The 16719-nt window shown below is 43.5% G+C and overlaps 1 protein-coding gene across 11 annotated transcripts in view; it reads left to right on the top strand.

Moving 5' to 3' along the window:
* The window catches only part of LOC143273016 (uncharacterized), a 72633-nt gene that overhangs the window by 44683 nt on the left and 11231 nt on the right, over window positions 1–16719 (top strand). For 3 of the 11 annotated variants that reach the window (XR_013050832.1, XR_013050823.1, XR_013050831.1), the window contains 3 exons: window positions 5407–5508; window positions 6827–7030; window positions 8987–16056. Coding sequence is in view for 1 of the 11 variants with exons in the window: in XM_076570804.1 (XP_076426919.1) it covers window positions 5407–5451 (45 nt within the window). In the remaining 10 variants the exon portion in view is untranslated. Of the gene's footprint in view, window positions 1–5406; window positions 5688–6826; window positions 7031–8986; window positions 16057–16719 lie in introns of those variants that run through there. The other 8 variants (XM_076570804.1, XM_076570800.1, XR_013050829.1 and 5 more) reach the window with 7 other exon arrangements.

Raw genomic sequence — 16719 nt, 5'->3', positions numbered from 1 at the left:
TGCAGCAGGGCTGACACTGAGTCAATGGTGGTGGAGAGGGGAGTGTTGCTCTGTGGATGAAGCTGGCCAATAGCCCGAACTTTCAGAAGCCAGGCCATGTTAGCAATTACCCCCAATGATCTCAAATGAGCCCAAGTGTTGGTAGCCTTGGGAAACTGGAAAATAAGTGAAAAGGGGAGATTTGAGAAGCCTGAATCCTTATTTAAGGACTGGATGAGGCAAGACTAGAGTGCCTTTAAGAATTCTGGCAGAAATGCTTTGGAAAATAGTCATGAACAAAGCACAGGATGTGCTTTCTGTAACTGTGTCCCGAACCATCAACTGGTATTATGATGCTGACTTTGCACAGAATGGAAGAGGAGTGTGGAGGAAGTGACCATCTAGCCTAGGGCCACACGGCTGGGAAATGGGATTCTGGAATTCTGCTTTGACTTCCCAGAAATTTCAGAGATGACACAGCTTCTTCAAATGGTCCTCAGATCACTGGAGAGGGCAACAGGAGGGCTAGGGAAACCAGGGGGAGAAACAAGAAATTGAGTGTGAGATGGTGCCTTTTGATTGGAGATACAAACCAGGTAACCCTGTGGTTCCCCTGGGTATGACCAGGATCACTCCACTAGTCACAGGAAGGCTTGGAGAGTGTGTGCCATTGATGAGGGGAGGACTCCTGTCTCAACATGGTGTGGGAATCTGGAGCACCTGAAACTATGTATGGTGGCTGTGGTATTCTTTGCAAGAAGCACCATGGAGAACTACTGGGGCAGTTGTGGGAAACACTGAGGCAGGCTCTTTATCGGGAGAGGATTCCAAGTCCTCAGATGGCAGGCACCCCTGCTTGGATTTTTGAGTTCAGAGGGAACTTGAGTGAATCACCTCTGTTTACAGTGCTTTCTACCACCCCCCACGTCCACCTTTGTTCCCATGGAGCTAATTAGGCTCAGTGGTTAATTAGTAAGAACCAAGGTTCAGGAGAACAATGGCTGAGGCTTCCTCTTCCCAGCTCCTCCCCTTCCAGGGCTCAAACAACCAGGTAAGGGGTTTCTGTATTCCTAGGCTTTCTTTTTATCTCTTCCTGCATATCAGGCAGGATTCTGTCTCCTGAACTAAACTGTCCTGCTGTCTGAGGCTAACATCTTATTTCCAGAATTGGACCTGACAGCACTATGACATCCTTAGCAAGTCCATAGGTCATCCCTGCAACCCTCCATTTGTAAGAAAGCTTGGACTGGTTTGTTTCTGGATAACAGTTGTGTGTAAGGAAATAGAGTTGTCCAGAGGGCCTGCCTGTGTCCTGTCTTGTGGCAGTGTCTCATAAGCTTGCAGGCTGGAGCCCAGCATGCCCGTGCGTGCACACACACACACACACACACACACACACACACACACACACACACGGGGGTGGTGGTGGTGGTGGAGGGAGGGAGGGAGAGAAGGAGGGAGGAAGGGAGGGAAAGAGGGAAGGGAGAGAGAGAGAGAGAGAGAGAGAGAGAGAGAGAGAGAGAGAGAGAGAGAGAGAGAGAGAGAGAACAGGTCCAGTCTCTGGGCTTTGCACTGAACTAAAAATGTAAAAAGGCCCATTGTGATCTCTGCAGGTGGACACAGACTTCAGCCTAGCCTCAGATAGTCACCTGATGAATTTACTGATGGAATCTTGATCACCTTAGAGCTTTTGTAATTTATGCAATTCTTTTTTTCACTATCATCATCACATTATTTGCTTTGAGGTGCAGAGGGACCAAGACATTTATGGGTGCTCCAGGGGACAATTGGGACTTCCTTTTCTAGAATTTTGAGTAGAAGCCCAACTCACCCTCAGCCAAATCACAGCTACAGACATACAGGATGGTTGCAAGGTCCTCTAGGCAACCCCCCCCCCCGCACCCCCAGATACTTCTTACTCTCCACCACACTGCATCCCATCCTTCCATCCCCATGTCTCCCTGCCCTCCTGTGTTCCCCAGTCTGGTGCTCATTTGGGGTGTCTTCCTTACTTCACATGGAGTGGTCAGTCATAATCCATTTTCAGCTTCAGAGAGGGATGGATCCACGACATCACACTCACTGCCTACAGGACACATAATGGTTTTGTGCTTCAGTTTCCCCATCTGCAAGCAGGGACAGTAGCAACCCCACACTACGAATCCTGGGTTCAGTCCTCTCCTTCCTGTCCCCTTGGCTCTCTCCTTTAGAGCACCGTCAGCCCAGCTCACTTAGCTTGCAGGAGCTCTGCCTACTCACACTTAGCCACCTAGCCCATCCACCCACCCTTCCCACCCCTGAAGATCTGACCCTGTTGGCTCTGTTGATTCCCTAGAGAAGGCTCCTATGATGTCCAGAGTCAAGATCATGTTCTTCAACCCTGAATGAGAGCAAGTCCTTTTCTGGCCTCATCTTCATTTCTTCAAAGTTTGCTTTCCAGACCATCATTCCTCCTCTCAGGAGTTCCATGAACTTGACACTCTGGTTAAAATCTCGCTTCCCTCACCTGTGTGCATAGACAGAGATGCATGTGTATACAGACACATATATAATACCATATAATATAAATTTATTACATCGCACAGTCTAGGCAAACTCTATCACTAAGCTATAATCCCAGCCCTTACTTACATTCTAATTTACCTGTATATTTATTTAATTTCTCCAAGTTCTGTTTGACACAATATCAATGGTAATAAAGTCTCCAGCTTTAAGGTGATCAAGATTCCACCAATGAGTACAATTTTGGAGAAACTTTGCATTATATGACAAAAAGTATTTTAAACTCTCCTATCTTTTTGTTGTGCCTATAAATCTACCTCTGAGACTTCGGATCCATGAAATAATCAAGTAGCTGAAACCCATTTTTAAGTCAGTTGTCTACCAAATCACAGCGATGGCTATAAAACTGATGAAGAAACTTCGTATTTGCTGGAAGTCTAGGCAATATAACGCAAGAGAAGCAAATTATTGTGTTTTATTTATTCTTGCTAAATGTATGTCCAAAAGAAGATAAACAAAGCATCAGCATCTTTGCTTTGGGCCGTTGAAGATGGATTGTTAAGTGAGATGGCCAGATGTCTCAGTGGATAAAGGTGCTTGCTGCTAAGCCTGACCACCTGAGTTCCATCCCCAGGAGACAACCAGCTCCCACAAGTTGTCCTCTGACCCCCACATGTGTGCTGTGGCATCTGCAAGTGTCCTTTGATAAATAAATAAATGAACTAACACATATTTATTAAGCTAGACCTGATGTCACATACTTGTAATGCTAGCACTTGCGAGTCCAAGTCAAGAGAATGGAGGATTTGAGGCCAGCCTAGGCTACACAGAGAGACCTTGTCTAAATAACAAAACAGAACAAAGCAAAACAAAACAAGCAAGCAAACAAAAATAAACTTCATATAGTTTTCTTTAGTTATATTGATACTGAAAAAGTATTTTTTTTTTTTTTTGGTTTTTCGAGACAGGGTTTCTCTGCGTAGCTTTGCGCCTTTCCTGGAACTCACTTGGTAGCCCAGGCTGGCCTCGAACTCACAGAGATCCGCCTGCCTCTGCCTCCCGAGTGCTGGGATTAAAGGCGTGTGCCACCACCGCCCGGCGATACTGAAAAAGTATTTAATGTCACTGTAAGTTTTGAAGAAAGTAAGTGAAGACTTTTATTCCCTGAATCTTTAATCTGGCAGTATTGAAAAGTCTGTGCCAGAGTGTCAGGCTCTCCCATGGGCTTGCAGAATGTCTTTCACTTGCTGTTTCTCCTAGGTCTCTTGGAAGCACATGGAGGGGGCCTGTGGCCAGGGATGGGTAAGATCCTGGGGCAGGCGGCGTAGCTAGGTGGTTCTGTTCTTTCCAGGGCCCAAATTCCCTTATAGCATGTATGTGATAAACTTGCCTGGGATGCCCAGGGCCTTGGGTTCTAACCTTGGTATTGAAACAAGGAGGGCAGGGAGAGGGAGAAGGATAGGGATGGTGGAAAAACATCTATTTCTCTCTCTCTCTCTCTCTCTCTCTCTCTCTATCTATCTATCTCTCTCTCTATCTATCTATCTATCTATCTATAGATAGATAGGTAGATATGATTAAATGATGTAACTCAGGAAAGCACGTGGTGAGTGCCTAGCATTATTGACTGTTATTGTTGTATATGCACATGGTTTGTACCACTGTGAACTCCTGGAGAAGCACAAGTTTTCTTATCATGTTTACACACCAACTCTGTAACACACACAAAAACTTAAAAAAAGGTATTATTGCTGAACCTTCTTTGGAAAGACTCTGAGGTTTTCCAAAATTCAAAGACAAGCCTAGGACTTCTCCTCCAATGAGTGCTAAGCCAGGAACAGGTAGGGGATGAATCTCTGCTCTACAGCCTGGGCAGCTCAGAGCACAACAGTCTGCTGCTGTTCTGTTGGGAATCCAAAGTTGAAACCAGGCTCTGCTGGGACAAGAGGAACTTTAGCTGTGGTCACCTGAGAGGTGACCCTGACTCTCCCTACCCTGAGAACAAAGGGCAGTAATAGCTCTTTTGTAAAAACTAAAGTGGAAGGGAAGGGCTGGTTCATCAAAGGCTGGGGAACTTCTCCTTGGCTCAGTTTCCACCCTAGACACCATGCCTGTGCTCAGTTTTCTTGCCTGTAACACGATAGCCTTTAGCTCGTGGTCTCTAGTTCTTCCCGATGTATTTCTGGCAGATCATTTTGATTCAGATAATTTTTTGGGCCATTTCATCCCTTCAACCTGCATCCATATTCTCCAGCCTAGACTTCACGCTCCGTGACCCCAACTTCAAAGCTAGGTGATGTTAGCTCCTTGCAGAAGTGCCAGAGGCCAACAATGAGGTTGGGGCCGGGGCTGTGTGTGGGCTGCCTAGCTGGCGCTCCTTAACCTGCTAACTATTGTGTTCAAAGCCACTGCCACAAACAATGGGTTTGGCAGTTCTTGCCAGCAGACCCTGGGCATACAAGCCTCTAAGAACACTTGAAAAAAAACATAAAAATCTAAAAATCTTTTTTTCTCACTTTAAAATGAAGAAATAAATGTGTTCAACCACATGAAAAGAAAGACTTACACCAAAGAAAGTAGAGCTCCTGCTGTAACCCCTTCCCCCCAGACCAGACAATTAGTTCTCTGGGTGTTCAAGGTCTTACCTTCCTGCGTTCCTTTGTCCAACAGAGCCAAGCCTGTGCCTGTTGTTTGCTTTGCTTAGCACAGTGGGCTCTGGCATCTTCTGTCCCGTGTCTTAATGAGTGACAAGTGTCTCTGCAATGTCAGGTGCCATAAAGAATCAGAATGGTATGTTGTTAAAAAACGAAACGAAACAAAACAAAACAAACAACAACAAAACCACCAGAATGAATATCCTTGGGGGGAAACCAGTTTTACTGCATCAGAATTTTTGACTTTTTTTTCTTCTACCTTTTGATATAGGGTCTCATCTACATCAGGTTGGCTTCAGACTCATTATATAGCTGAGGTGGCTCTTGAATTTCTGATCCTCCAGCTTCCACCTTTCAGGTGTTGAGATAACAGGTATGAGCCAATATGCCTGGCTTATGTGGTACTCGGCATCCAATCCAGAGCTTCATGCATGCTAAATAAACTTCTATCAACTGAGCCACATCCCCAGTCCTTGATTTGTTTTTTGTTTTGCATTTTGATAATTATTTACTTTCCCAAATAAAGACTCTAAATTCTTTGTTTCTAGATAATGGTGAGATTGAAGGGTTCACTTAGAATAATATTTTTCCCTACAATATCCTATTACAAAGATCTCCCGAATGTAAAGCACAGTTGGAAAGCGTATGTAATGCACACCCATGTTTGCATGTAAGGTGACATCGGTGCATTAGCTCATGTCTCTGAAATGCTGGTAGAAATTAATTCATGAAGAAATATTTGTCAGATTTCAACTGGTCCTCCAGGGGCATAATCACCATGGTAGTCCATGTTGTATAATAATAATGATTATATTTTGTAAAATTTAGTATTTAAAAAAATGTCTTGAGGTCTGTTTTCTTGCTCAGTTATCATCATCCTCAAGATATAGGCAACTCAGATATTACTTGTGTACTTGTAGATGATTAAACCAACACATGATGTTGGGGGCCTGGGGGGCCACACAGAAAGGAGGGAGTTGGCAGTAACGTGCTGGCTCTCAGCTGAATCATGCTCTTGCAAGAACGGTTCCCTGTGGAGGTAGAAAGATGGCTCAGAGGTTAAGAGCACTGGCTGCTCTTCCAGAGGTCCTGAGTTCAATTCCCAGCAACCACATGGTGGCTCACAACCATCTGTAATAAGATCTAGTGCCCTCTTCTGGCAAGCAGGCATATATGTAGACAGAACACTATACACAATAAAAAAAAAAAAAGGTCCCCCTTCCCTTTCCGTGGAACAAGCTCCACTAACCTATGAGACAGCCTGACTCCACATCCCCAATAGTCCTCTTCACTACAGTCTTTTATGGCCCTTCCAGCTCCTGATTGTATCTATGATCCTGCACTTTTTCAGACTGTGAGAGCAGGAGTATGTGTCAGGGTAACTGGGAAACCATGCCAGCTGATGGAGGACCTGGAACCTGCTGCAGGCCCGGGGGCAGCTCTTTGGTACAATACATGCTCAGCATGTGTAAGGCCCAGCATTTGATCTCTAGTGTGCGTATACACACACACACACACACACACACACACACACACACACACACACACACACAGAGAGAGAGAGAGAGAGAGAGAGAGAGAGAGAGAGAGAGAGAGAGAGAGAGAGAGAGAGAACCTGATTGATACACATACAAGGCAAGCTACAAAAGGGAGCTTAAAAGTTTTGACTAATTCCAAACATCTTTCTAAAGGTGCAAACCATCTGAGTCTGAGAAATGGGACAAAGCTGAGCCATGACTGGACGTCCAAATGTTAGTACATGCTCTGTGATTTCCTGATGAGAAGAAAGCAAGGCAAATCTGAAGGTTCTGGAAGGCTGGTTCTCACCCTGGAAAGGATTTCCAACACAACTGATGATGGACACTAAATGTCTCCCAAAGACTTACATTTCAAAGGTTTGGTCCCAGACTTTATTGGGAGGTGATGAAGCCTTAAGAAGTGGGAGCTAGTGAAAAGAAGTCAGGTTCACCAGGTTACACTCATGAAGGGATATATATCCTAAAAACTGACAAGACCCTGTCTCAAAAACAGCTCCTCCCCACCCAAAAAAAAAAAATCCCAAAATACATACAATGACTGGGGAACTGATCTCAGGAGCTCCAGAGAGATCATCTATGCAGGAACTGGTCTTCTCTCTCTCTCTCTCTCTCTCTCTCTCTCTCTCTCTCCCTACCTATCTATCTATCTACCTACCTACTTACCTATCTATCTATCTATCTATCTATCTATCTATCTATCTATCTATCTATCTATCTATCTATCTATCTATCTATGCAAGTTTTTACTATGTAGCCCAGGCTGGCTCTGAACTCACAATGTGGTTCAAACTAACTGTGAACTCTTGAACTATCCATCTTCCTGCTCCTTCCTTCCAAATGCTGTGATAGTGAGTTTCTGCCATACATAATTCTTGGCTAGATAACTGTTGTCCTTGACAATGAGCCCTTTTTCCTGGCGACTCCTGCCCATGATTCCCACTGTGCACATACAAGGAAAGATTCTCCTTACACCGTTTGCCATCCTCCAGCCTGATTTTGCTTTATTCTCTGATTTGCATTTTGACCAGGTAGAAATGTCTTGGTTGCAGAAATCCCACAGATACCAAGTCCTCAGGCTCATAGTCTGGAAGGACTATGCATGAAGACCAAGCATGGGGACTCACAGCTGAGCTCAAGGGCATAAGCCTTCAGAGATAGTATTTGTAGCTACACAGCTTTTCTTTCCGAAAATCACTTCTGTTTCCTCCGCATCTATAGGAGCCAACCTTAGTGTGCTTTGTCTCTGTCTGTCTGTCTGTCTCTTTCTCTGCCTCTGTTTCTCTTTCTTTCCTGTCTCCAAAAGAGCAGCTGTTGGATGTGTAGCATAAAGAGTGAGAGCTGGAAAGCCATCCGAGGCTTTTTGAACAGGGCCATCTGCTTGTACTTGCCCTTTGGAAAAATCAATGAATTGGATTTTTGGACAGTCGGTTTCTTAAGCTCAAAAATATTCATTGGAACACCACAGGCTAGTGATGTCCACCTTTCCCACTCTCTCTGATTTCTCTGAAGCTGGCTATATGGGGGTTAATTTCCCACAGCAGGCCTGAGGGAGTTTCTGAGTAAAAAGAGCACTGTGAGCTTGTGTGAGCTGGGTGTCCGTGGCTGGAGAAGGACAGGGGCTTCAAACAGGGTCTCTTTATTATTCTTGTTCTTTGGTGCTGGGGATGGAACCTAAGGCCTGACACAACCTAAACACATGCTCTACCACAGAGCTACCTACATCTCTGTCTTTAAAGATGTGTTTCTAAAATCAAAATCCTCCCATAAGCACCACCAGGCTAGTGGAAATGAAGACACACTCAGGATTTGCAACCTTGTACTTAACATGTTTTCCCAAGAGAAGTGATAGAAAGTTCCATTTTTTTTGGATTGCTTATAAAATACCTGGCTAGGTTGACTTCCTTCTCTGGCTGGGAGGCTGTAGTTCTCTTGTGGATTCCACGTGAGAATGAACCTGGCAGGATGGAGACTCAGGAAGAATTTGACAGAAGCACATTTGTCAGGCCTAGAAAAGTCTAGCACCTGCCCAGAGAGTTGGGTGTGACTGTAGTCTCTTCTTTCCCTTCATCCCTTCCTTCCTTCCTTCCTTTTCTTCTTCTTCTTCTTCTTCTTCTTCTTCTTCTTCTTCTTCTTCTTCTTCTTCTTCTTCTTCTTCTTCTTCTTCTTCTTCTCCTCCTCCTCCTCCTCCTCCTCCTCCTCCTCCTCCTCCTCCTCCTCCTCCTCCTCCTCCTCCTTCTCCTCCTCCCCCTTCTTGGTTCAAAGTCTTTATGCTCACCTATTTTAACCTTGATTTCTTGTGCTCTTATGTTTTAGCCTCCAGAGTGCTGGAATTAGAGGTGCTCGCTATCCACCTTATTCCAAATTCAGCCTTTCACAGAGAACTGGTGGGTACCTCCAAGAGTTTATCTAGCTCCTTTTCTGTAGTCACTGGCTAAGGCTCTTCCTATAGTGGTGAGACTGGGGCCTAATCTTCACCACACCATTATTCTTGTGGCTCAGACATGGGTCTGGTGCCAACAGAGCCATCACTCAGAATCTGGCTATGAAGCTCAGGCTGGTTTTGAACTCACAATCCTGTAATCCTTCTGTCATAATCTCCTGAGTGCTGGGATTACAGACAAGTCACATTTAAAATCATCTTGCTAAGAACTTTACTTGGTCATAGAGGATTCTAGCTAATTACACACCAAATCTCCTTTCTGCAAGGAATCTCCAGCCAAGGAGCATCAAATCATGTACCCGAGCAAGGTGGGAGGGGACTCACTTTTATTGCCTCTCCAACCCCATCCAGGTGCTTTGTATAGATTTTCTCAAACAGTTAATCCTAGGCAACAACACTGTGAGTATTGCCAGTTAGCAGACAAAGACAGGAAGATGAAAGAGAGGTTGAAAAATAGTTACTGGACACCCAAAGAGCAGAGCCACGAAGCAGGCTGATGAGGACCAAAGGTGAGTCTTTGAACTTAGGAAGCACTGCTGTAAAGGGCAGAACTCCAATAACCCAGACTGATGGTGGCCTGCAGATGCCCAGGAAAACATACAGCTGGAGAGAGTTAATACCTGGGGTGGGGGTGGGTCCATAAGCTTTGTATGGGAAGTTTCTAGAACTCAACTGTAACCTCAGAACTCAGAAACTGCCACTGAGAATTGCAATACTGCCTTACTCTCATCGGTAGTACAAGGGTAGCTTGCCTTGACCCAGGGCTGCAGAGTGAAGTACCTACCTCCATGGTGGCTAAGAGCCCTGCCTACCTATTAAGGTACAGAGGGTGACTTTTCACCTATACCCTGCATTGGGGAATAGCCAGATGGCATCTGGGCTGATGCTGTGCCTCAGGCTGACTAATCTCTCCAGGTACAAGAGCAAACACACAGTCCGGGACACCATATGTCCCTGACTCACAGCCACCACCTCTCACTGCCACGACCATTTCATCTGACATATGCTCTCCTGGGGCAAGGATGGAGGCAGGCCAATGGAATGGAGGAAATGACTTAAAATTGAAGACAGAGTGACTGAAAACACAAAAAGGAAGTGTGTATCCAAGTAGTTAGCTTCTGAATGACATTTATTTAAACACTTTTATTTCGTTCATCACACTAGGCATTGGACCCAGGGCACGTTAAACAAGTGTTATACTGCTGAGGTAATGACTTCATTTTTTATTGTGTTGTTATTATTATAACTTTATATTTCTGGTTTGGTTTCACGGATACAGGGTCTCCTCTGTAGCCAGCTGATTAGAACTCACTGTGTGCCTTAGGTTTATCTCAAATGTGTTATCTTTCTGCTTCTACTTTCCTAGTCCTGGGATTGTAGGAGTGGACCACTATGCCTAAGTAATGACATTGATTTTTAAAACACATCATGTTTTACTGCAGACAGTGATCAACTTCTTCAGTCCTCCAAGTGTTCAGCCCCAGAGCGGCCATTGCAGGCCACAGGTAGGGAGTTAGGAGGAATGCTGTGCTCCTCCACTCCCTTTGTTTGATGGCTTGGAATTTCACCCTAAGTTGAAAGTTAAACAGCTCCTCAGTTAGTGTAAAGGACCTCTTGTTGAAATTAGGAAGTGACATCCCAACAGGGTGCCCATTTCTCTTCTTCTCTCCAGGGACACCAGCAGAAGAACCTAAAGGTGTCATCAGTAAGGTAGATTAGGTCCTCAGGGGCTGAGGACACTGGAGTACTTCTGAGTGGATGGTTGGTACCACTAGGAAAATAATGGCTCTCGAAGCTTGCAGCACCTTTATTCTGTAGTCAACCAAAGTGGCGGGAGTGACATTTAGCCAGTTTAAGTGCAGGATCATAGATGCTCTGAGCTGCAGGGGTCAACCAATGAGTCCTTCCTTTCCCAGATGCAGTGACTAAGGCCCAGAGGTAAAGCCACTCACCATGGTGCATTGGGAAGAGGGCCAAATAGGACTAGGACTCAGAGCCTTGAAAGTCTAGGGCTTTTCCAGGAACACAGAATACAGTGGGGCTTCTAGAATTTCTGAGTCACTGTGAACCACATAATGTGGGAACTGAGAGGGGAATGTCTTCTTCCATACTGCAAATCATCTAGACTTTGCAGTCAGTGCTGTGAGGAAGTTAGAAAAGTTCTTAAGTTCTGATAAGAGCAAAAGGCATTCTAGAGGAATCTCCACAGGTCAAGAGCTTCTGAATGTTTGTGGTGGTTTCCTGTTCCCCAGTCCCACTACCTTTACGATTGGTGAGGTGGATCTTATCACCTGAACTGATAAAGAAGTTGAGAGCTTCAGAGGCCAAAGGACTCGTACAAGGATACACCACTAATGCACAAGATGGGATTTGAACCTAGGCCACAGTGCAAGATGTTTTCAAGACTCTACTCAGAGGTTTGGAAAGACAGCACTTAGCCCTGTCTGAGATATCAGAGGACTAATATAATGTGTTTGCTGAAAGTATTTTGAAAGCTTCCTGTTCTAGGTCAGCAGCTGACAGGTGAGGTTGGACAGAAGTGGCCCAAAGCAAAGGGCAGGAGTGTTTACCTCTCCTTAACACCGCATTTCAGAACTCTCTTTCCTAATGAGTCCTGCTATAAAAGACAGGGTTTTCTGTATTTTTCTCTATAAGGTTTTGTCTAAATGAAAAGCCAGCTCAGTCTCAAGAACACCCAGAACAGGGACACAAGACAGTGCTGTTTCCCCTGCACAAAACTGAACTTAATTATGGAGCCTCACTGTGTTATAAAACAGGATGCTTTAAAGACATAAAGTTTTAGTCCAGCAGTGGTGGTGCACACACATCCCAGCACTTGGGAGGCAGAGGCAGGTGGATATTTGTGAGTTTGAGACCAGCCTGGTCTACAAAATGAGTTCCAGGACAGCCAGGACTGTTATACAGACAAACCCTGTCTTGATAGGGATAAAATTTCCATTCATTCATTAATTTATTCTTATTCTTATTATTACTATTATTATTTTAGACAGGGTATCATAATGTAGCCCTAGCTAGTCAGAAATTTCATGTGTAGAAGGGGATGGCCTCAAACTCGGAGATCTGAGTGCTGGGATTGAGGGCATGTGGCACCAAGGCTAGCCTTCTGGGGGTAGGGGTTTTGTATATCAGAACAGAATTTTATTGGGGAGGAACAGTTGACTCACAAGCTCAATCCAGTTTCATCCAGATGCTTCTTCCAGGGAGAGGCAGATCCACGCACTAGTTCCTATTACACCTGGAGGTGTAATAGTGTCATTCCTGTTCAGGATATTTGAAAAAACACCATCTTGAAAAGGTTCTAGCAAAGTGAGCCAAAATGTTACTGCCCTAGAGACTTCTCACTACCTTTCAAGTAATGCATCTTCACAAGCTGATCTAGGTGGTCCCTTAGGAGACCTTACACATTTCCACTGAGAACTGCCTTTCTATTCAAGGGCACACTCCGCCAGCTTTCTCCTGGCAGCCTTTCCAGTCTTCTGCATCAAAAAACACCAGATATGAACGCCTCCTTGGGGCTCAGCAGGACTAAAGCCCAGAAAGCATAGCAACAATTTCTGTGCATAACAGAACATTTGCCTTCCCTCCTCCATCCTGCTTCCCTTCACCTTGGTTCATGGTGTACCCTTCCAGGTAAGTTGTTCACATGTGAGCTCTCTGTTCTGTGCTGCTGTAACAGAACACCTGAAGCTGGGGAATTAAAAATGAACATTCACTTCTTGCACTTCCGGAGACTGAGAGGTGTAAGATCAAGGTGCTGGCATCTGGTGATGACCTTCTTGCTGTGTCCTCACACAATGGAAGGGCAAACAGTGAGAGAGAGAGTCAAATTCATTCTTCTTTTGGAAACCACACCTACTGTACTGAGCTCACTCCTGCAAAAATGGCATTAAAATTCTTAACTCAGCCTTCCAAATGCTGAGACTGCAGATGTGGGCCACCACACTTGGCTTGTCATGGATCTTTGAACTTAAAAAAAAAGAAAAACAGCATTTTTAAATATAGATGATTGTGGACTAGAGTCATCCTACAGTGTCACTGAACATAGAAAGAATCCTCCCTGTCCAACTGTGTTGTGATGTCCTTGACCCAAGTTCGCTCTATTATATTTACACCTCTTCTTAGACTCTAAGAAACAACAATGAATCACGAGGAACACAGCTGGGCTCTTCTATGAGGATGATAGCTTTGCTTTTACCAATGAGTAAGTATATTTGATAAGGCAAGTGATTTACATCTCTAGCCTCTAAGAATATAGTTAAAATGACATTGATTGAAGTAGTTCACTTTCCTAGTCTTTCCAAACTTGTATCAATATGTAATCAATGTAAAAATATTCAAGAGCTGTTTTGCATTCTGCTTTTATATTAGGTCTTTAAAACATAATGTGTATTTCTTACTTAGGTACATCTCAGAATGGATATGGGATAGTGAAGGTTAAGAGACAATTCCTAGATTAGGGAAAGTCCTTGTTTCGTAAAAATTGAAAAAAAATATATTTATTTATTTATATTTGTATGGGTATTTTGTCTGCATGTGTGTCTGTGCACCATGTGTCTTCAATGGCCAGAAGAGGGCATAGGATACCCTGGGACTGGAGTTACAGACAGTTGTGAGCTGCCATGTGGGTGCTGGAACTCAAACCTGGGTCCAGTACTCTTAACCTCTGAGCTATCTATCTCCAAACTCCCCTTTTTCTCTTTTTCTTTTCATTTTTTAAAAACAATAAATAAATTTCTGGAGCTATAGCCTGAGTTCTAGTACTTTAAGTGAGTTACTTTTAAGACCAGCAATAGAAATCCTACTAATGACTCATGAAACTGTTAACTCTCAGTCATGTGTAACCAGGACTTTAAGACTGCCTACTAAGTAAATTCCCATTGTCCCATCTGTAGTAGGTCTGAGTTCTGGAAGACAGGCTCCTTATTCTGTTTGCATGAGAGACCATCCATCTGGGTGAGCTGCCCTGCTGCTCTGGTACCACAATGCAAAGTTGAGAGGAAGCAGCATGAGGACTTTCCTGTTCTCCAACTCCCCTAAGGTCTGTAGGTATGCATAGCTGCTGGTTGGCTTGTTCTGTTTCTCTTATTTTTCAGCTTTCACCCCAATATCTGGCTCCAGGTTGTTTTTATTAATAAGACCATTTAGCAATTCATGGTACAGGTTATGGTGCAGCACCCCTGTAGATCAAGCACTTGGGAAATGGAGGTAAGGATGATCACAAGTTTGAGGTCATCCTGGGCTACATAACATAAGACCCCTTCTCAATAAACCAAAGCTAGGTTGTAGCTCTATGATAAAGGGTTTATCTAGCTTGTGTGAGGTTCTGTGCTTATCCTGAGAGTTGCAAACAAACATACAAAAGTATCTCCTAGGAACTTGGAGAGAATAGCCTGGCTGCCTTAAGTTAAGCAATTATCCCCCTTTTTATACTCAATTGTGAGCAACATGACTGAGTGTCTGTGCCCCGTTTTAAATGAAGCTTTGTATGTGCTTCATTTTATAGATTCTTCCCAACCTTAGAGGATGAGGTACCTTGAGTTTTCTTCATTTCACTGAATATGTTTGGGAAAATTGAAATATTTAATAAGATCTCTTTGATTCTTGCTTAATTGCTAGAACTCATTGAATATCACTATCAAACCAAATAACACAAAATGATATTACTATAGATATTTTGGACTTTTGACCATTTTTTTATATAGTAAAAATTAAAAGCCTTTAATTTTAAGGGTCAATTCTCTATGTCCCTTAGCCTGGTCTCATATTCTTGAGCTGAAGTCATCCTTCTGCCTCAGTTTTCCTGGTATATTAAAAAAAACCATACCAGGCTCAAAAGCAAAAGTTTCAAGTAAAATTAATTTTTTTTGCTATAATCCAAAATGAGTTAGGAGAAGAATAGAATTAGAATTGCTTCCAAAGACATCTTCCTTAATAAATATGTGGAGGCGAAAAAATGACTGAGGACACTACTTGCTTTCATTTTCTAGATAAAAATGCATTTAAAGCTAATATTGCTGGAATCAAACATGCACTGATGAAGGGCAGTGGCTTTCTTTTCCATGGATATTATTTTGGATAAACTGGAGAGTTGAAGAACCAGAAATTGCTAGCATATTTTAGCCTAAGTATCTTAGAGTTTAGTATAGAGATCCCAAAGGGAGTTAGTTCTGTTCAAATACTGAGTTTTCTGTTGTTTTGATTTTTAGTGGATCAATTGTATATCTGAAAATAGATATTTTCAAATTTCACAGAACAATTGTGTAACACTAGGTATATATGGCCAATACCTAAATGTACTTTTAAACAACATCCCCCGCCCCAAAATGAGCTTTTCCTGGCAAGATGAAGAAAGAAGAAAATGGAGACAGTAGGTCATCTCTAAAACTGCAATGTGTAAGCTGCACGTAGAAAGTGATAGTTGATTGACTCTCAAAAATGAATACAGGAAAGATAGTTGAGAAAAAGGAAATCCAGGCAGCACAGGGGTTGGCTGGTGTTAGCAGCCCTGTGCCTCTTTCCTTCTTCCTCATCGAGGTTGAGTGCTTTCCTGACATCTCGGCAGAAACCAGGCTCCTAAGTCTGCAGATCATGTGCTCCCAAGCCCTTGAAACACAGCTAACACAAGTGAGTGAAACATTTTTACTTGAATTTAAATTAAATTAATTAAATTTAAATTAAAAATGAACACTTGGAGCTAGAAAGATGGCTCAGCATTTAGGAGCACTGGCTGCTCTTCCAGAGGACTCAGGTTGAGTTCCCAGCACTAATGTGGTGGCTCACAACTATATGTAACTCCATTTTGGGGTGATCAGACAGGCTCTTCTGGACTTTGTGGGCACCAGCTCAGAAGTGGAACACCTACATGCATGCAGACAAAATACACACACACACACACACACACACACACACACACACACACACACACACACACACACTAATCAACAGAGTAGCACCTCATTTAGGTATTGGAAAACTTAAGTTGAAATCTACTGACAGGCCCAATGTACTTGACACACCTTATATTCACAATGAGACATACTCTGAGAATATTCCTGATACTTAAGAAAAGAGTGTAATGAGTGAGCTTTTTGGAGCCCACTACCTATAATGGGACACCTCGTGTAGCCTTGAGGCAGGGGGAAGGGCTTGAACTTGCCTTTATTGGATGTGCCTCCCCATGGGAGGCCTTGCCTTGCAGTGGGGAGTGGAAGATGGGTTGGGAGGGGGAGGCTGGAGGGGCGGGAGGAGGGAAGAGGGGGATCTTTGATTGGTGTGTAAAATGAATGAAAAAAAAATTCTTAATTAAAAAAAGAGAAAAGAATATAAAATGTCCATTGATTTCCTTGAGACAGGGTCTCACTGTGTAGCTCTGGCTTGCCAGGAACTCTCTATGTAGAACAGGTTGTCTCTGCCTCCTGAGTGCTGGGATTAAAGGTGTGCACCACCATGTCTTAGTTTACTGATATTTTCACATTGAGTAATAGGATTATGCTGCTTTGGACATATTGTGTGAAATTAAATCTATTACTAAAATTAATTTATTTCATCTGTATCTTCATATTTTTTAATGTTAGCACTAGAAATA

The sequence above is a fragment of the Peromyscus maniculatus genome, chromosome 4 (genome assembly GCF_049852395.1).
Source record: "Peromyscus maniculatus bairdii isolate BWxNUB_F1_BW_parent chromosome 4, HU_Pman_BW_mat_3.1, whole genome shotgun sequence".
Taxonomy (NCBI): domain Eukaryota; kingdom Metazoa; phylum Chordata; class Mammalia; order Rodentia; family Cricetidae; genus Peromyscus; species Peromyscus maniculatus.
Note: the sequence above shows the minus strand (reverse complement) of the source record. Positions and strands in the feature narration are given on the sequence as shown.